Source organism: Microtus pennsylvanicus, chromosome 19, assembly GCF_037038515.1.
Source record: "Microtus pennsylvanicus isolate mMicPen1 chromosome 19, mMicPen1.hap1, whole genome shotgun sequence".
Classification (NCBI taxonomy): domain Eukaryota; kingdom Metazoa; phylum Chordata; class Mammalia; order Rodentia; family Cricetidae; genus Microtus; species Microtus pennsylvanicus.
This window is the reverse complement of record NC_134597.1, coordinates 12609291-12630757: the sequence shown is the minus strand read 5'-3', so window position 1 is coordinate 12630757 and position 21467 is coordinate 12609291. Positions and strand designations below refer to the sequence as shown.

Sequence of the window (21467 nt, the reverse complement as noted above, 5' to 3'; positions counted from 1 at the left end):
AGGAATCCTTGAGCAAGGCCGGACTGCGGGAGAATGTCAACATGGATTAATGAATGAGAGAGGTTGTGTAAACGATTACTTAATCCCAGGGGAGGGTTTCCTGAGCCACTGGGGAACTGGGCTGAGGTTGACAGACAAGAACAAGGTTAGGAGGAAACAGAACATTAAGCAAACAATCGTTCGATTTCTTTTGTGATTGGCCTGCAGCTCAGAGTATGAAACAAAGCCTCACTAAAGCAAGGCAGGTAAAAGCAGCCATCCCGCCATCATGATTAAAGTATTTATCCACCCAATAACTGCAAAGGAGATCTTAGTGTATATTCCCAGACAAAACAGAAAATGTGGCTGTTTCTTAAACTAGTTCTCGAACATCTAATATATAGAGCATTAAATCATGTTCTGGGGGTTATAACAGAGGCTTCTTGGGGCCAAAAATCCAGGGAAAGCTTTAATTAAAAGCAACACTTGTTTGTGGAACTGTAGGCATTCACTTTCCCAGTAGTCCCCAAGGCTTCTCTCCGTGGACTGATAAGCTCTCAGTCCGATTGTTGTCTTTTCCCTGATGGAGTCTCCTGTCTCCCGACAGCAATGGCCTTCACCATTGCTACCCTAGAGCCTATGAAAACTAGAAGGCTGGTTTTTCCTTTTTCAACAAGGAACTTTCTTTTCAGTAGGTGGGGAAACTGTCTCGTGCGACACCACCTGTTAGGCGGGAATATGTTTAAGTTCTTTGTGTAGCTGTCTCCAACTGAAAACTTCAACTTTCGACCTTTAACATCAATTACAAATTTCACCTCCTACTTTTAAACTACCGCTTAGATAACATGTTTTCTAATCCCAATGGATATCCCTACCGTCGGGACAATAATAGAGTTGAAATTGTATGTTATATGCCTAACTCTACCTGGAGTAACCACTTTCATAGCAATTACACTTAAAAATGTCTGAGCTTAGTCGAGAGTAGGAAACAGAGCTAATTTTTTTCCCCACAGTGTCTCCAGATAAACCCAATGTAATTGCTTTTTGTCAAAGTAAAATTATTTCTCAATCACTCTACTAATATAGCTACTGCTTCTTGTTTGCCATGATGGTAGAGCCAGAAATTGGTTTCTTCTTAATAAATTATCAGTTGTATTCCATCCCATGGCAAACTCCCCATAGTAATTCAAGTTGCTAAGTACCGGGATTACCTAATGTGACCCGAGGTTCACCTCTCTTACTGCACTTTCGGACATTTCTAGACACTTAGACTGTCTCGTATTGTTGAAAATATGAAGAAAACAGTTTCACTTTCCTATTATCCTATTCCAAAGTGTGTATATTTCTTACATCCACTTGCTCTTATAAACAGTCTGTTACCCTCAAGATTCTGGTCCCTTTACTGGAAAACAGAAGTCCTCTGCCTGTAATTACCAGCTGCAGGAAGGGACAAGCCAGTGACCTCCCTGACTTGTAGGCACAGGACCAAACTCCGAAGATTAAGTGCCTCCTATTCCCTTGGTAAACACCAGTTCTTTGTTGGCCGAACAAAAGCGAGCAAACAAGCACAGAAAAAAAGGTGAGAGCTTCTTTGGATCCCTCAGACATATTTTTACACCTGCACTTCAGACCTTCGCGGCTTGTGCAGATGATGAAAACAACATTGTTTGCGATTTATTCATAAAAATACTTGGGCAAATTTGCCCAAGATCTTATACGCCTATGATTCCTATGTTCTTTCTTTACTGTTTAAATACATAGATTCATTTCAGGAGACTTCTAAGATCAAATCAACACTATTTGTCGTCTACGATCTACTATGCAGATGCTCGGTAGTAACGCATGGCAAAAGCCTCTCTTCTGAGACCTTATCTCATTTAGGTATCTGCACGATTAAATACACACAAGCAGATGAAGACAATCGATTGATGTGGAAGAGAAAGGTTTAATGTGTGTGCAGCAAAGATGAAGGAATCGACAACACAAAGATGGTCCTGGTCTGAAAGCACACACAAGGACATTCAGGAGGTGCCATGAGTTGGGCATGGGTCCTGGAAGGACATCCAGGAGGTGCTCATGAGTTGGGCATGGGTCCTGGGAGGACATCCAGGAGGTGCTCATGAGACGAGCATGATTCCTGGGAGAACTTGGCTCCCACTTGGCCTCTCAGCCACATGATCCTCATGAGTGGGAAAGACTAAAAAAGGGATATAATTATGAAGGGTACACTCTGCCGACTCAGAAGGACAATGTGACTCGGGCCGCCTCACCACCACATCGCCTCAGATTCCATTACTGTGCATAACGCTGAGGGTTTCAAAGGGACTTATTTTCGTGTTCTCTGAGTTGCGTGATTCTTCATCACAGGACTCATGAGTAATGGGAGAACCATTTTCATAGGCAGAAGAAATATCTCCAGGAATACAGAGTGTTGGCACCAAAGAGAGGCAGGGGACCAAGGAAGAAGAAATCCAGCCTAACAGAAACCTATCTACTTCCAAAGAAGCTGATGGGGTGCTAGGCTAGGAGAGGCACAGATCTCTAGGGGGCGAGCACAGCCGACCCCATAGCTGTAGCTCACAGCCATGCACACATGACCTACTTCATACTAAGCTTTATTAAAACACATCCACAATTTTGTATAACAGGATGTATTTTAAAAAGTTAAACTCTCAACAGGGCACTGCACCTTCTAAAATTTTTGTGAATACAAAATAATGTGCTTTAATGCGCTTCAAAAAGTTAAAATTAGATGCGACCGTTTATGGTTCAGGCACAAGGCTATGAAATGGGTCATGATTATTAGCGTATTAGACACTCGGCATATGTTTGCCCAAAACTAAGCATGTTAAAGATATAATGCTTTATCTATAGTCTAAAACTTCATGTAAAAGTTAACTTTTATCACTCTAGAGCAGTCTCTTAAGATTAAACCGTAAAAAATATTGCCTTTCTTTTATATTCACAAATTATGTAGTATTTCATGAATTACAGGACGCCTTGTTGACAAAGTGACTCGGACACTTGCTGTCATCTCCACTAATCCATTCTGCATGAGGAAAGGGTCAGTTACCTTCCCGTTGCCTTCCTATCAAGAGTGAGCACTCAGTGAGTAACGATTGGGCTTCCTACTGAATCCTGGTCACACAAAACTCCTTTTCCTCCGACTCTTGCTGAAAATAGCGTTCACAAGTATCTGCCCATCTTTTGCCCTAAAGAAAACAGTTCGACTCCGGCACTTAGCTCAAACTAATGAGATGAAAGAACAAGCTTGCAATGTAATTAGTTGAAAATAAATGGCAAATATCGCACATTTTGTTGTCAAGGTAATTTTTAGAGACATTCATTTTTTGCTATCGACCCCCGCTGCATTAGTGCTTGTAACCTGTTTAGTGCATTAGCGCTGAACACTATTGATTCACTCAGAGCTGGTGGGCCAGCTCCGTCCCGCTTTGTCCCCAAATCCTGAGTGCCTCTTCACCTTCAGTGCGAGCAGGCTGCCCGGGAGAGGCTAAGTGCTAATCAGATATTTCAAATGTAAACTATCAGCAGGAAATGTAGCCTTCAGATGTATAGTTTTCTGGTATGCAGACCCACATTCTAGGCCTCCATGAATCATCTCTGTGTTCTGTCCTGACAGCACGACAAACTGAATTTCCATAAAGCCGGCTCGGACAGAATGCTTTTCAAGCCCCAGATGACCTTAATTCACCCCTTTTACCTAGAGTGCAGCCTAAGTGTCACCTGTCATTTAATGGTCCCTGACTGATGAACATTTCGACAATGTGTCCAAACAGGATAAGGGAAGTGCAACAGTGTATCGTTTTATTCTATACTTATATGACCTGCAAACCATCTTCCCCCACCTGTGAACACGGAGAACGGTTAAAACGAACTCTTATCCTATGTTAGCATGCACTAGTTAGACCTTCCCCTTTCCTTTTCTTTCTGGAAGATGGGCCAATCTTCCTGAAGTGCTGTGTGCACGCACTTCATCTGCTACTACGTTAGCCTAGGTCCCAGGTAAGTGCAGAAATTGCTTCCCCAAGGTAGAGCCTGGCTCATCGTATAGGAAGTCAATACTGCTCAGCCAGTGAGTCATAAGCGAATGAGCCCTCCTGGAACGTTTTAGCTTGAGGAAAAATATATAATTAGCAGACTGGAATGTATCCAGGATCCTAGAATCAATTACCACATCTATACAAAAAGAAAAAAAGCCAAGGGAAGGGAGTTTTATTGACTCCAAGAGTAGTCAAGCCTTTGTTTCTTTTCTCAGATACTTTTGAGTCTTCCATGGGCCCTGGGGATGTGACATACGGCACAAACATGGGTACTTGGTCATTCTGTGTCCACTTCATCAGTATTTGTGCCAGTGCACAGACAAGTACCAGCAGAAATTCCTGGTAAGTCCTCTCTAAATTCTGGCAGATCTTTATTTTTCTTGTTTGAAAGAGGAGATAAGGAAACAGGGAGGGATGGCCATTGATAAGACCAAAGTCCGGAGAAAGGGTGCAACACCCAAAATTTGAAATACTACAGTAAGTTTAAAAAAATGTTATTACTCAATAGGTTATTATCCTTATCAACATAGGGGGTTCCTCATGCTTCCAGTAATCTCTTACTAGGAATGTGGGACTGGAATCATCACATATCGTTGCCTTAGCTCCAGAATTTTACCTTTTTCAAAAGTCACCTTTAAAATCCATTTCTTCTTCTGTTAGACTTATTATCCAATAAGTAATACAGAAATTTCCTCAAATGAATCACCACGGAGGGATCAGCAACTTAACACAGTTATGCCCTGCTTTAAAGGAGAGTACGAACAGGAAGCAGCCTTAAAACGCAGGGACGTGGTTAACCTCAGCTACCTGACACATGGGAGATGCTGTTACTCACATCCTGAGTAAGTACCCTCCCCAGGTAAAGGCTACCTGCATTGCTGGCCAGAGTTCCAACTTGAACTGTGTCCTTTTGCTTTTGGTTAATGAAAGCATTATACGGTGACATTTTAGAATCTTTTTGGGGTTGGGTTGAGGAACAGACGTGTGACGGTTTAAGGCAGTTAGCGGGGATGAGGGAAAGGCAGGAGGCACTAATGGCTCATTTGCTACCTTATAAAAACACGCCTGGGGTGTGCCCAATGAACTCAGAGAATATTATGAAAATTTGGAAAGAAATTCATTTTAAGTTTCTCTTAGATTAAAAAAAAATTGCACCGTGCCATTTTGTATGCCGTAGACAGCAGGGAGAATTCAAACAAGGCAGGAAGCAGCAATTTGCCCAGTCTGGAAGAGAATAGAGGCAACGGCTATGGAAAAGAAGCAAGTGAAAATTAGTACAGTTTTAGTTAATTTTTTTTAGAAGTAAAATACATCCAATCCTTGTACCTTAAGGGTTTTCTTTCTTAAAAGATTTGCTTTGGAGCAATGTTTAGTATCAAAAATGAAGACTCGTCAGTAACAGTGCACAGAGGGTAACGTTCCCTCATTCCTGGACACGGGAAGTAAGAAAACAACTTTGGAATGTGACTTTATATGTTTCACTTCTAATATGAAATGCATTCTCCTGAGAGCACTACACTGTCTAAATGAGCCACGGCAAACCGACCGGATGACTTGGATGTTAGTTCTGATGCTGACTCCACAGCCACAATTTGAATAGGGTGGGAGATTACAGATACACGGCCCATAGAGAGTTATAAATCTCTGTTTATTTTATTAAATATTACAAGACATGCCCCGAGGAGGACAGATCAATAATGGACCTTGTGGTTTCCTGATGGAATGCTGCAATTATTTTCCTCCGTTACAACTTAAATGTAACTCAATTTTACCCATCTATCATCTTTACGATAGTGATAAGAAACATCCCCGAATGTTTGCTTTTCTGCTCATGCCTAATTCCTTGTTTGCATCTTGTTTCGCGATTCCTTCTTATTGAAAACCCGTGGCGATCCCTTTCCTTTCTCCCTCTGACTGCTTGGAGTGGTGACCCTGTAACTCTGGCACTCACAAACGGAGATGGAAAATTACTACCTTCAGCTTCCTTTATTTTGGGAAGCAGTTGGCTACTCTTTGTATTGGAGTACAAGTGCAATATTTGAGAAACAAGGAAGCGCAATAAAAACAACCTACATGGCCGACTTTTTCTGGAGCTGTATTGCCTAATACTATATATATATATTTACTTTTAAAAATTCATTTTACATACCAACCACAGTTCTCCCTTTCTCCCCTCCCCCTGCTGCGCCCCACTTCCCCCCAACTCATCCCATCACTTCTCAGAAAGGATAAGGCCCCCCATGCGAAGTCAACAAGGCCTGGTACATTCAGTTGAGGCAGGACCAAGGCCCTTCCCTCTGCATCAAGGCCGAGCAAGGCATCCCGCCCACATGGTGTGGGCTTCAAAAAGCCAGCAAAGGCACCAGGGATAGTGTCCTGGTTCCACTGCCAGGGGTCCCACAAACACACAAGTTCTTAAGGCAGAATTTGACTTTAAGTATATAAGCAGGATATCTTGCTGTACCAAGGCCAGTTTAAAATTTAAGTCAGAGAACAATTTTCATAAAGGTCATGCAATTCGATTCCACGGTTGTCCCCATCACTGTCAGCCTACTAGATAGTAATTAGTTGTCTGGAGTTTGGTCACTCATAACATATAGAGACAAGTGAAGCCTCTCATGAGACACACAACTGCAATATGCCCTGTTTAAAAAGAAACTGATCATTTGAATTCATCTCTCTTTATATAAGCATCTTATAGTAAAGCTGTCATTTAATGTGAGCACAGGACCAAGGCAGGACTGTTGGGTATTGTTGCACTTGCCCATACGATAGGTTCCACGTGAGGCTAGACCGTCTAGAGAATGTAAAAAAAGTTCTTAAGGACACCAGGTAGGAAACCGTGGGTTGCAGGCCCGAACCTGGACCCAGGGCTCCTTCCATTAGGTTATACTGATTCCCAAGGAGCTAATTTTCTAGTCATCTCATTGTGCCAGGTCGATGGCGGAATCACGGCACGTTTTGTGAACACTTGCGGAAAAGGTTGTGCTACCTACACGTTGCGGATGGAACCCAGATTGCAAGAAGCTAAGCAGCAGGTAGAAGTCACACAAGTGCTCTGTACACCAGGCCTTTCACCCAGGATTGTCTGGTACCGAACCTCACATGCTACCCCCCACAGCAGACCCAATATTCATTATTACAGTGACCAAGATGCCACTGAGCACATCACCCACATCCAGGACAGATCCTCATGCCCAGCAGTAGTTAGTGAATACAAAACAGACTCTATGTTATATTTGTTTGTTTGTTTTCATGTGTGATTTTGTTTTGCTCTGATATATTTTAATCTTACTGTTTTTTTTTTTATTTTTACATCTTGCTTTTCCTTGTTTTTATCTTGAGGGAGAGAGAGCTGGGGCAGAGAACATGAGGTTGGGTGGGTAGGGAAGTGGGTAGGGAGAATCTGGAATGATTTGGGAAAGGGGAAATACTATGACCAAATATATTGTATGAAAACAATTCTAATTAAAAAAACTAAAAAAAAAAAGATGACCAAGATGTTGGGGAAATATTTACTACAAGTTAACTTTTTCAGATGTTTACACAATATAGGGAAGCTTTGGTAATGGACTCTAAAGAGTGAAAGGCATTAATAGAATTATACAAAGAAACTTTCCTTTCTCAATATGCATTAAAAATCTTTCCTAAAAGGTAGTATTACAAACCTCCAAGTGAAATCCCTAGCATCCTCACAGAATGAAACTGCTGCTGATTGTGGGATTTTTAAATGGGTCTCCTGCTCCCCACTGACTTGCATTTGCAGCAATTGTCTCAGTTAGCTCACTAAACTATTTTTTCCTGGACTTACAAGTTAATGAATTCCTTATGTATGATTGGTGGAGATTCTAGTAATTTGAAGTGAATTAAGGGATTTATAATGCTATTTATCTCCAAATAGGAGGAAGAGGGTTTTTTTTCCTCCTAAAGTTGAGTTATTACAAAGTTTCCATATTATAGGGGCGTTTTCTCAATGATTATATTTTGCTCAATATAGCTAAGAGAATATGCATTAGCCTAAGACAACATGAATCCATACTAGATTGAGATGTTTATAGATTCACCAATGAATGGGTTAAAAAAAAGGCAATAAAGTTATTTCAAATGAATTTGAACTTATTGTGGATGGGCAAACTAATAGAATTCACAGTTAGATGTCATTATAAATAAGCCCTTTATTGTCTGTTATTGAATTTATTAATATATTTAATAAGGAGATTTAGTATTTCGTATTTTAAATGTTTCTAAACTTTTCATAGGATGTCTCTAAATTTATAAGGCAAAGAAAATTTAGAAGTAAAAACGACATTAAATACACATTGATAAAAATAAGCCCTTTAAAATCCACATTCAAACTAAACAAAAATGTGCAAACCGAGACTATATGTTTAACCCTGGCTGTCTTGGAACTCAGACTGTAGACCAGGCTGGCCTTGAACTCCGAAATCTGCCTCCAGAGCGCTGGGATTATAGGTGTGCACCACCGCTGTCTGGCTTAAGATTCTATTCTTATAGAAGGTCTATTATAGCCAGCAGCACCAGGATTCCATGGATGGGCACCTGCAGCTTGAGATAAGCTTCCAGAAACTGAATTCTAAGTAGAAACTGGCGTGGGTGAAAATGATGTGTTCTCGCTCTCAGAACTGTCGGGTGACTCAAAGGGACTTTTCTGTGGCAGATGTGAGAAGATGCCCGTTAAGATCGTCACTAGATACATTCATGACATGTGAGGGGAGAGGGAGCCGCATAACATCATCAGTAAGGAGTTAAGCCTGAAACACCTGCTGTATCCCCAAACAGACAACCTTGTCTTTCCTGGTACCTAGTGATTAACCTGCAGTAGAGATATGTTTTATATACGGTGGGGAGATAGCAGGGTAACCCCCCCCCCCATGGATCTTATCACACAAACTGAGGACTGGGCAGGAACCTAAGTAGAAAGGTACCACCATAGCATACTTCAGCTTGTCCAAAGAACACTTAAGTCTGTCCATGCAATATTAGAGATATTAATATCAAAACTCCTCAATGTGTGCCTAGTCATGGAACTTCATGTTAAAATAAAGACTCAATTCCAAGATCTCATGAGAAGGGTCACCTGATATCTGACCAAGTTAATCCAGTCCGGACAAAGCAGACTCGTCTTATTTCTTAAAGACTCCCTAACTGCTCAGGTCCTGTAAATGATTTTCTTCTTGCTGCCCTCATTTGAGGACAAAGCTGGGATATGACTGCACGTTGGTCACTGGAACACTTTCTGTGGACCAGGTATGTGAGAACAGTGAGTAGCCTCGGTTTCAGAAGAATTTAAGCTGCTAGTAAGTGGAGAAGATGAACAGGCAAATAAAGAATGGAGCTTCGCCGGTATTTGTCTTTATGGAATTTGGCCAGTGCAAAACTTGGCTTCCCTTACAAGGAGACTGTTGGCAAGTTACATCTCGTTTCCCACAAGAATTTTTGAGATGGGGGTGATAATGGTTTCAGGTGTGGCTTTTGGGGCATTTTTCCTGCGTGATAAAACTAGCCTGCATTTTATTGGATAATATTGCCTCTTTGTTCCCTCTGGAAAACTAAAAAATGTCAAAGCAGGTAAGATAAAGTTCAGGAGGTTCTGAGACTTTTTAAAATGAGTAAGAACATTTACAACTGGGAGGCTGAAACGCACAAAATAAAACAACGAGATAAGATACCAGTATGCCCCTGCAAAGTCGACTGTCTTTTTTAACTTTTCCAGGACAAAATCCAAGCATCAAGCCCAGCAGCCCTGGAAGCCCTGGAGGAAGTCCCATAGGCTCTTTAAGGTCACGATGCTCAGCTAGCTTGCTGGATGCAGGGAAAGTGTGTGCTCTCAGATGCCCTGAATAGCACACTTGCTCTTTGGAATCCCAGGTTTTTGAAAGCCCTCCGGCTTTCTTCTCTTCTTTTGCAGTATTTTCCATTGAAGAAAAGGACAGCCTGATGAAGAACTCCATTGTGTCTTACAGAGTTGACAATGTTTATTAAACACGTGAGGGAGCAATATGCCTTAGTTGGGACTGGCATGGGTGTGTTATATGTATGATCAGACTTTGGAGGGGAAAGGAGGGATGTTTTGTCCTTGTTTCAGCAAAGCATGTATTTTCTGCATTCTTTTGCGTAATTTTGCACATAGGGAAGTAGCCCAGGTGTCCCATCAAGAGCCAACCAGATGTCGTGAATGCGCAAGCCCCGGTTGTGCTGCGGTAGAATTATATGCTTTCTCTCATCCAGTACATTTATGTTTCTCCTAGTTGCGGTTAGAACCTTTAATTCTTAGAGTGAAAACTGTCCAGACAAGATACACGTTTCCAAAACCCAAATGTCTTTAGACAGGATTCAATGGGACACTATCTGTTCAGTTATGGTCACTGGGGGTCACTGGGTTAGGAGGCACAACCATGCTATATATGCAAATCTAGGCTGAACACAACTTCCAAGGAGGCAATGGACTCCCTAGGTCGGCGCTCGCCCTCTGTCACTGGATCAAATGACTAGCAGAAAAAAATTCTACTTTATTTAATTAAAACACCAATGATTTTCCTATGGTCTCCTGTGAAAACACCATTTTTAGCAATAATCAATCCCAAACAAAAAGTGCTATGCAGGAATGCACACTATGTGTTAAAACTATTTTTTTCTTTTAGCTATAGTAATGCCCCCACCCCCTGTGTGTGTGTGCATGTGCATGCACGTGCGTGAGGTGGCTCACATGCATGCATTCTTGGATGCATTTCTTGTGTGGGTACATGGAGACCAGAAGAGAAACTTGGGTGTCACTCCTCAGTACCTTCCCGACATAGGCGGCTTGGAGGATGTTGAACACCTCCTCCCTTGTGGATCTCTTTCTTCTTTTCTCCGTGAGAATAAACTCCAGAGGCATTTCCATGTAGGAGTGCAACCCGGAGTCTACAGAGCAGAACCTGATTATCCTCGTGTGAAAAGTCTGAGCGTCTAGGGTTTCCTTTTGGACAGTCAGAAAGTAAATAAAATGTTTTTTTTTTAATTTATTGTTTGAGATGAAGTCTTTCTTATTGATCTAGAGAGTGCCAAGTAGGTTAAACTGACTGACCAGTGAGCCCAACTCATTTCTATTATTAGTGCTGGGACTACAAGCATGGACCACCCCTGTTTTCTTCACATGGGTTCTTGGAATGGATCTCCCCACTCCCCGTGCTTACACAACAAACGTTTCACTGACCAAGCTACCTCCCCAGCCACACATAAATTTCATAAGACACTATTTTAATCAGTAATGAAGATCAATTTCCTAACAAAGAACTTGTAAATATTTTGGATACAAACCATTGGCTAACCACAGAGATGCCTTGGTATCCCCCTTCCCGTTTTTAGATTGGCGTTTATTCTGCTTTATACCTAATTTTAAGACTTACCCTGTTGAAACAGTGCTCATGGTTGGGTCCATAAAAATGCTGGAGACACCTCACATTGTTTTTGTTGACAATCTTGTTGAAGAATTCATTGACATATTTGATGGGGAACGCGCAGACGGCCGATCGATTCATGGGTTCAGCAGAATCTGGCTTGCTTTGTGCGAACACGCCGTAGAGAATGTCATCATTCGGGCTGGCACCTATCTGCTTAGCAAGATTGGCCCCAGGCTTCCCGACATAGGCGGCTTGGAGGATGTTGAACACCTCCTCCCTTGTGGATCTCTTTCTTCTTTTCTCCGTGAGAATACACTCCAGAGGCATTTCCATGTAGGAGTGCAACCCCGAGTCCACAGAGCAGAACCTGATTATCCTCGTGTGAAAAGTCTGAGCGTCTAGGGTTTCCTTTTGGACAGTCAGAAAGTAAATAAAATGTTTGCTTTCGAAGGCATGTATGTACTTTATGGGGTAGGACTCCCGGAATTCAGGTAAGACATCAATATAGGACTGGTCTGTCAAAAACTTAAAACCATCCTGGGTTTCCTTCAGCCGTCTCACCGATATCGAATGCAATGAACGATCAGGAAGGTAGGTCGAATTGATCGTATTCCCCACAAAGAAATTGATGAACCTGTCCTTTTCAGACAGGAGGACTTTGGCTCCCAGGGCACTCACTACGCAGTCGGGACACTGACCTGACTCTTCATCCACATCTGGGGAGAACATGCAGTGAACCTCGGACCGTATGTCAGCCGGGTTGTCAGGAGGCAGGACATGCCGCTGGCAGGTGCCTCTGCTGACGCTGCCACAGCTGATGAGCTGATCGTCATAGTACGTGTCGACGAGCAGAGCCATGTTGACGTTGTCTTTCCAGACGCCTCCTGAGGAATTGGCATTGCCACTGCAGTCCTGACATGGAAAACAATCTGGATGTTCCAACACGGGCCCCGTCTGGTACTGTGATACCTTCTGAAGGTCTTGGTCATTTAGAACGTAAATGTAGTTTGTGGCTCCGAGGTAAATATGATGCCCGTGCAGAACGACATTCTGGATGGGGGTTTCTGAGGTGAAGTTGGGAAGCTGATACTTCATGTTCACATTCATCCCGGACTTGACGAGGGCCTCCTTGCACTCCCCATGGCTCCTCTGCACCAAGGTCAACAGCAGCACCAGAATGCCAGGTGATAGCACGGTGGGGGCCTTCATTGTGAGAAGCGGATCTGCCAAGACACGTTCAAGCAAGAGCTGCTTAGTCGTCATTAGAAACAAAGAAGAAAAATGGAAGCCCTGCTCCAGCTTCGCTGGCAGAAATAACATTTCCTCACTGGAATTTTTACATAGAATGAAGACAAAAACCGCTAGCTAGCGTCTCGTAGAGATGCATTGTAGGACTGGACATGACTCCACACAGTTTAATTTTAGAAGTCACGCCACGAGCGAGTAGTTTTCAAGGGCCATTATGGGATGCAAACAATGTTCTGTGTTGAGGCCCATGCGGCAACCGAGAGCCGTTCAGCAGCTGAATAAGGAACGCAGCGCATTCTTTCTTAACCCCTTGCTGGTTGCTTAATGTGGTTTCATATCTGTGGCTAATGGCTAGGTTGACACTTAAACTTTCTTGGTTAGTCAAGGAAAGGAACTGTGGTTCAGATTCATTTGTTCTAGAAATCACAGGAGGCGTTGTTTCCTCGGGAGCATGTAGAATTACTAGGCTAAATTTAGCTTCCTTGTGGAAGAAACCAATCATAAATTCTAGAAGCGAGCGGTCACATGCTGTTTATAGGATTTTTGTGTGTGCGGAAAAGGTATGGTTATAATTGGCTATGGCTAACCTATTGTTTCAGACAGACAAATGCTTGATGCAAGATCACTAGGAGCAGCCGACTGAAATGTGTGAAGTCAAATTTAATCTTCAGAATTGAAGTTTTAGAACTATTTCCCAGGGGGAAAAAACAACATATTGTTCATTATCAAGTCAAAAAAGCTCTTTAGTCCCAAAGAACATTATTTCAGCATTCCGGGGTATACACATGGACCAGTGTTTCTCCCAGGAAGCATGACTGGCTTGTTATTCAAGCTATAGATGTGCAAACTCTGCTACTAATAGCTAAGGGCAGTGGTAGGCTATTGTTTTGCAAAGAGAGTACTTAGGATGAAAGCAACTAATTACCTAACACTTGTGTTTTCTGACAGGACTGAAGGGGGTTTCAAACCACATTTGGCATTACAGCTATGGCAAAGACTAACCTTGGATCTATGAAACAACATCCAATATCACCAAGCAACTAATATGTGATTGGCTCTGTGTTTACACTAAGGAAAATGGGACTTGGTTCCTGCCTTTCAGTGCTCCTAAAAACCTGGCTAATAATTAACACAGAGAGACTGATGACTAAACTACCTGTCATTACAGCACCCCTATATAGCACAACCCCTAAGCTACAAGCATCAAGAAAAGGAGAGATGGCTTCTGTATGGGATTCATGACATGAGACATAGCACACACTCCTTATGTTAGGAGGTCCATTAGGAGGACAGCCTGTCTGACTCACTCATTACTGTATTCCAAGAAAAGGATGCTTGGGAGCCAGGAACACAGCTGGCATTCCACAAATATATACGGAACCCGTGTGTAAATAAAAGATAAGCAGCAGGTTCAGAAACAAGAACCTGGGTCCTGACGTTTCGACTTTGGTTCTAATACGTTTCTAAAAATTGAGAGCTTTAAAGAGATGGTTGACCAGTAACTATGGTGGCGTAGAATGAAGCAAAGGAGGGTACTCAGCAAGATGGTGGCCCCGGGAACAGAAGGAGGCAGTGAGCGGCATCATTCAGTAAGTAAGACTTGCCACCTGGCTGGACAGAAGAAAGGGGAGGTAGAGATGATCGGGAGTCATCTGGGCCGAGGTAGAATGAGTTACACAGCAGGCAGCAATAGGAAGCTGGCTGAGGGATATGGTCTTGAAGCCTGCTGAGTATAATTAAGTGATGGGAACCGAGTAACGGTTCTACTGTAGGAATGGCTGGAAGGGCTCACTCACATCATTTATCAGGAAGCAGATGCTTGGACTACGTGACGAATGGAATTTCTGAGCAGACGGAACATCTATGCCAAGGAACAGAGGTGAATAATGAAAGCTCCGGAGGAAAGTTGCCCTTATAGATAGGAGCATGGCTGGCTCAGGGGAGACACATCTGCTTCCGGTGACAAAGTAGTAGCTGGCGGAATGAGGAAGAAATGCAAGACCAAAACTTGGGGTACTTGGTACTTCATTTAGCACAAGAGAAATAAACTTCAGGTATATGCATAGAAGTGAGAGTTAAGACCTAGGTTGGTGTGCTTGTGGTAGAACTAGAAGGAAAAGAGGTGGCCAGTGAATTATATTGGGGCAAAAGACCTACATTAAAATAACTGCAGAGTCAAGAAGGCATTGAGGCATCAAGAGCCAGCACTGCTTCAGTGTTACAGAGGCCAGGCAAGGGTCTCAAGAAGACCATAGTCTGTATAAGTGTGTAGTTGTTGACCTTCAAAAGAGTGGTTTCAATAGATTTAACAGTAGTTTTCAATACTGTTAAGGTGTAAGGGAATATGTGTTTTGAGGAAGTAGATTGTTCACTTAAGAACTAGCAGAAGGCAACAGCAGTTGCTTGGAGTTCATTGTTCAATTAGAAAGATGTATGCTTATTTGCAAGACTTCCGCCTCTGCTAACACTGATTTGGTGCCTACGAAGACACAGTGCCTTTCTCTGGAAAGCTCATGGTTCCTTGGTAGAGGCAACGAGTGTGAGTAGAAAGGAAAGCAGACAGCAAATGAGGCTAGAATCAGTCCTCAAGGGGAGAGTGAGTAAAGATACCTCACAGACAACCAGTTTTGTGCAAAGCAGAGACCCAGCGGAGAGCACATGGCGTGGGCAGGACAGTGGCAAGTACTAGACTCTGAGAAGGGGGGGGGAGGGTGACAGGCACAAGCGAGAGACAAAGCTGATGATGCAATATTCCAAACAGGTATTTCTAAGATTCCCGGAACATAAGAGAGATCATGTTCTTCGATACAACCAGAGAGGAGAAGTCACATGACAGTACAGGAACAGCGAGAGGTTCAGAACATGATATCTCTGTGTTCTAAAAGTAAATCAGAGTGCACAGACATGTGCTTCAAAAATGGATAGAGAGGAGGGACTAGGGACTTCAGTTGGATAAAGAGCCTGTAAACGGAGATCAGTAAGGAAGTAATAAAAGAACCACTCTAAGGGTTCCTTTGAGCCCCAGCGCTCCTTTAAGATAAGATACAATGAACATTCTCTGACTACCTCTTCACATTCAGGAAAGAGAAGAAACCTGGTGTAGACAGTTGAAAACACAGTTGTCTTTGGGGTTCACATGAAGGAAGCTGGTTGAGGATACAGGCTTTGAGGTGATGTGTAGCAAAGCCAGAGTGTCACTGATGTGCCAGAGAGCAAAGCAAAGCTTCAATAAGATAAATTACTGGGAGAAGTATAAGCCACAGAATCATAAAAGCAACAATAACATGCATTGTGTGCTTACCATGTGCTGGGCATTCTGTTAAACCATCTTGTTTCTCTTCAGAAACATCCTGTGAAGAAGGAAGTATGGTTAGCCTCCTCTTCTGGATGAGCGTGTCTGTCAGGAGTCACCCAGTGTGACACCCAATTCCACGCCTAGCAGAGAGCGGCCACCCTCGGACGCTTCCTCAACACTGAAGCAGCGTCCAGAACACAGGGGTCAGAGCAGAGCAAAAGTTTCAGCATCATGTTTCCGACCCTGGCCCTTCCCTGTCTAGCCATGTGACTTAAGGCCATCCATCTACCTCTGTGGCCACTGTCCAATACCCTCATTGATTGTTCTTAAGTATCAACAAGAGGAGAGATTTGGAAGACATGATCATTTTAAAGTATATGTAGAAAAACTGGGAATTGAACTTACTATTTAACATATACTTCTCAGTTGTTTTGAAATATGCTAGAACATTTTGGGGGCCAATGAAAGGAAGAAGAATGAATGACTAGAAAGGATTAGGGATAAATTGTCTCACCAGTCCAGAGTATATTATATGAAACTTTAAATGTTTTCTCAACGTGACATACATCAGTATGTCTTCCAAGAATGGGAACACTGTTTCTGTATTTTCTCCAAAAAGTATAATGTGAGGGAAATAAATGAATGCATTTTTTCCAAAAGGAAGTCCAAACAACATTATAATTCATTTTCATCCAAGTTGATGCCCATTAAAGCAGCACTGACTATTCCTGGCTTCCAATTTTTCTCTTGTGAAAGAAACTTCAAAATGATCTTTATTTTATTTTATACAATCTGAGGGATCACGTAATGTTTTAGAAATAAGGATCGTGTTCTAAGGTTGATACATCATACGTCACTCACTGTGCTACTGGTGAACTAGAGAGGACTCGGCAAATGTACAAGGGAGCTTTTTGTTATCACACTGGATGGGACAGCAAAGCAAAAGAAAGCCAGAAGAGAAGGATGTAATTAATCATTTAATACATTCCATTTTCTTAACCGTCCCATTAATTAAGACTAGTCTCTGTTTACAAAGCTGTATGTTGGTGAGACCAGAGTGCCAAGTGCAGACTCTGGTGCCAAATGTACAACCACATACTCTGGCCAAGGTGCATTGTGGAACTCAGCCCATTTGTGAGGATGGCTCTGTGAATTTGATGATAGATGCAGGTTAGTGCAGTGCCTAGCCCCTGGTAGGTCAACGATTGTCCTATATTATCATTGTTTGTTCATAGTCCCAGAAAACATAGATGGGCATCTATAATGTTCAAGATACCAAGAAGAGGGCTGACGTTTCAAAGATGATTAAATTACTTTCCAATTGTTGGGGGGAACAGAAACTAGTAGGGTAGGCAGGCAATCACACAATAGTTTTTAAACTCAAGGAAAGAAGTTCAAAGAAGAGACACGTAGCCTGGCTATGGAGTAAAAGGGCGTGGCAATCAATTACCTTTTCCTCCTTAGGAATTCATAATTTTGAGAAGCAGAACCCAGCTAGAGTTGTGGCAATAAAGCTAAGCTATATGACCCAAAACAAGTTGCTCAGTTTCTTCCGCTTCAGCAGCTTCCTAATTTGTCAAATGAATTTTGAGTAGTAGCATGCTAGGGTCCCTTGGTACTGGCTTAGCACACCTATTTTGTGTGTCTCTTCTCAGTTTCTCTTTCAGTGACCTTATCTTAACAACCAAAATCAGCATGACGGGACTGCTACATCATAGGAACTGGCAAATACCCCAAACTAGAGCTCTGGCCTCCCACACAGGGATGGGTATTAACTATGTACTGGCATTCCTAAACTCAACTACTGAACTCCAAAGTATGTTCTGAGTGTAACAATTCTGATCTCAGAGATATTTTTTCTACAATTACCTGTCACGCCCGGTGCGACCAACTTGCCTATATTACTCTTGCTTCCCAGCTCTGTGCCAGACCCGGCTATGCCTGACATTGTAGTGTTTATAATGGTAGTGACTCCAGACACACTCACTTCCCATCTATTTTCGTCTTGACACATTTATTCCTGTGATGTCTCTGAATGAGACTTTCAACCCAGAATGTCTTTTCACCACTTCTGCCCCATTTTTTTCTTTTGAAATAGTGCTAATCATTTCACTTTTTTTTAAAAATTAAATGGAACATATAAAGATGATTCAAACAGACTGACTAATTCATTCTCCTGAAGTCTGGCACACAGCAGATGGCACTGAATCACCTATAAAGCATTTCTTTAGATCTCTGCCGTTGGTAGCAAGGATACTCTCACTAAACAAGCATTTCCTGTAAATGAGCACCTCGGTGCCATCTTGGTCATAAACCTGGGGCATTTATGAGTCCTTACATTAGAGACCGCCTGTTAACTATGAGTTCAGGTTCCGCCCAACCTCCCAAGTTGCCATTCAACTCTTCTCAGCCACTTCTTGGCTTCGAGTTTTCGCATGAAAATACCTTGCATTGGTCATATCATCCCTCCCAAAACTAGCAATGGGGTGGGTTCTCAGGCTTTCGTTGAGTAGCACCTGTGCCGCTCAGCCACTGTACCAGCAAGAAGCATAGTTTTGTCCTCAAAGATTGATTCCTCGGGGACAATCACAGCAGGCACAATGAGACACTTCTTAAAGAGGAAGACTTTGTAAACTTTGGCACAATTAGCTTTGCTTTAGGAACTGATTCTTCTCAAAAGTCCCAGTGATGTGGAGCGATGTTGAAAACACATTCCAGTTTGTGAGATACACTCAGTTATACCATCTTTTCTAGTTGGTATATATAAGATAAACATTATTCTCATTTTGTTTCAGATGACATATATGTTTAAAGACAATAAAATGTTAGCTAAATGCAACAAAAAAAACAAGGTCTCAAAAAAAAAACCCCAAGGTCTCCTTGGTATTTCTAATTTTTAAAATATATGATGCTTATTTGAAATGTTTCTCTTTAGTAGCATTTCTAGGGCAAAGACTTTATTCAGAAGATGCAGAAACACTTATTTACACCTGCTTAGCACCCACTATTTCTTCCCCAGAAGCTCTTTTGAGAACTCTCTCTGCCCCGTCTACTGAGATTGCCTATCAATCATATTGCCCAAGTCTCACTGCAGGGAGAGTATGCGCACCAGACTGGGTTTTGGAGGAGCTCTGCTCCTCTGAGCCAGTGCTCAGTCAGGGTGCACACGTGACCAAAGAAAGGACAACCAAATGGATGCTGGCAGAGAATGGCTCATGTTCGGTGATTCCAGACATTCAGATGATACCCCCTGCGGCTTTCTGAGGGCCATCTTTGCTACCATGTGGGCCGAGCTAGCCAGAGTTGAAGCTGATGCTGTGGGCAGAGGAGCTCAGAGTTGGAGAGAGGGAGGTTCTCACTGTCATTTGGCAATCTGAATCCCACCATAGTTTTAGCTTATAGGAGCCAACACAATTGTTTCCTTCCTTCTTCCTTTTTGTCAGCCATTTCATAATGATTCCTTTACTCCTTGCAAACCACAAGCAAATAATATCCAGGAAAAAAATTATGAACTTGTGAGTTCATAACACAGGTCAAATGCAAAAAAAAAAAAAAACACCCTCAACTTTACAGGAAATGGAAAAGATCAGACATGCTCAGTATGGTACATAAAATATTCAAATAAAGTGGAACAAAATATTTTCTTTGTGTTTTTCAACAATTACTTGTAAATATTTCACTTGACACCTGGGAATATATTCATTAACTGAGATTCTTGAGGTGGTTTACTGTTTTATTTCTTTCTCCTATTGAATATTTCTGAAGTCAATTATAACATTTAGCATGAGCTCAAGATGAAAATAATGTACCTAAGTGGTGAGTTAAAATAAAAAATTATAAAAGATTTCAACAATATATTTGAGTGTAAAAGGGAATTTATAATTCTGGAAAATGGCTGAGATGCCATATTGAGGAAGCCAAACCAAAAAACCAGTCACTGCCACATATAAGGGGGCTTGCAAGAACGATATTCTAAGGAAAATTCTTAGATCTCTTTAAATTACACGCTTTCCATTAACTTTGAAAGTAGGAAAGGTAGGACTACACCTTTAAGATGGTCCCGCAGGTGAAGTACTTGGCATGCAGGCATATGAGGACCCTAGGAGAGTCCATGGAACTCACATGAAGTGGTGAGGTAACGTGCATGTCTGTAATTACCAGAGCCTCTGCTGCAAGAAAGGAAGTGGAACCTGGAGACTATTCCGAAGTGGGTGACCAGCTAGCCTGGGATACACAGTGATGAACAACAGAGACTCTCTTCAAAGAAGAGCGAAGATTAGGATCAATTCCAGGGTTGGCTGCCAACCTCTGCGTGATCATCATGCATGAGACTGCTTCACCAGATAAGAAAAGGTAGGGCCATAATAATCAAGTCACAGCAACAAGATTCCAATAAGAAGTTTCTGATGACCTTTCTAGTGCTGGATTTGTAAAGAGCCACAGTACATGGTGTTACACAATATGGAACAGATCTTTGAGAGCATCCGTTACATGATGAGCAGAAGTCTGGATACTGAGAACTTCTGTTGGCTTGAAGACAATGGGATAAACTCTATACCTTAAGCCTGTAGCCTAAATTAAAAAACATAAATGAAAACACAGGACTGTTAAGAAAGCAAAGTTTACCTGTGAGTTCAAGACCAACCTGATCTACAATAACTAGTTCCAGGACAGGCTCCAAAACTACAGAGAAATCCTATCTCAAAAAACAAGCAAACATACAAAAAACAAAAACAAACAAACAAAAACAAAAGAGAAAGAAAAAGAAAAAAAGGAAGCAAAATTTACAATCTTTTTTCTGGATTTTCCCCCTATGCCTCCATATTAACCATGGTCTACATAATAATAAAGACAATATACCACATCAAAATCTTTTTCAATGCAGTTAGATCCTTCCTTCCCCCATCCCTACCTACTCTTTTCTTTCCTCCCTTCTCCTCCACCTTTTATTTTCCATCTTCTCCACACAAGAGGTCAAACCCAAGGCCTTTACCATGCTAGGCAACTGATTTACCAGAGAGCTACATCCCAAGTCCAAGAACCTCTCACAGCTCTCACAACAGCGATTTCCAATGATGTGATGAAGGGACAGAAGGAAGCATCCAGACTCTTCAGCCCATTCAAGTGCTCTTTTGTATGACCATATTTAAATAATCCGGAATTCCCACGAGGCAGTCTTATTTTTAACATATACAGATTAATTGGTTCCAGAGTACCTTTCTGGCACTCTAATACACATAGAACTTTCTGGAAAAGAGGCGGGATGTGGTGGATGGAGTGGGAGGAGGCATAGGCCATAGGTCGATATGAATGTGCTTTTCCTCTTCATAGAGACTGGCCCTAGGGTCAGACTCTTGTTTCTACCGTGTGGGCTGGCCATGAAGGTCTTAAATTATGGGATACACTGGCTTTCATTTATGCAGCACACGCTGACATCGAATACATGCAACACCCTGCTGCTTATTATCCCGAGCCATGCGT

General features: G+C 42.1%; 1 protein-coding gene across 4 annotated transcripts in view; it reads right to left on the bottom strand.

Moving 5' to 3' along the window:
• Positions 1–21467, bottom strand: part of Met (MET proto-oncogene, receptor tyrosine kinase) — a 109430-nt gene that overhangs the window by 69209 nt on the left and 18754 nt on the right. For 2 of the 4 annotated variants that reach the window (XM_075953414.1, XM_075953413.1), the window contains exons 2-3: positions 15993–16041; positions 11450–12666 (exon numbers count right to left, since the gene is read on the bottom strand). In XM_075953414.1, the coding sequence (XP_075809529.1) occupies positions 11450–12652 (1203 nt within the window). In that variant the 5' untranslated portion in view covers positions 12653–12666; positions 15993–16041. The remainder of the gene's footprint in view (positions 1–11449; positions 12667–15992; positions 16042–21467) is intronic. The other 2 variants (XM_075953415.1, XM_075953416.1) reach the window with 1 other exon arrangement.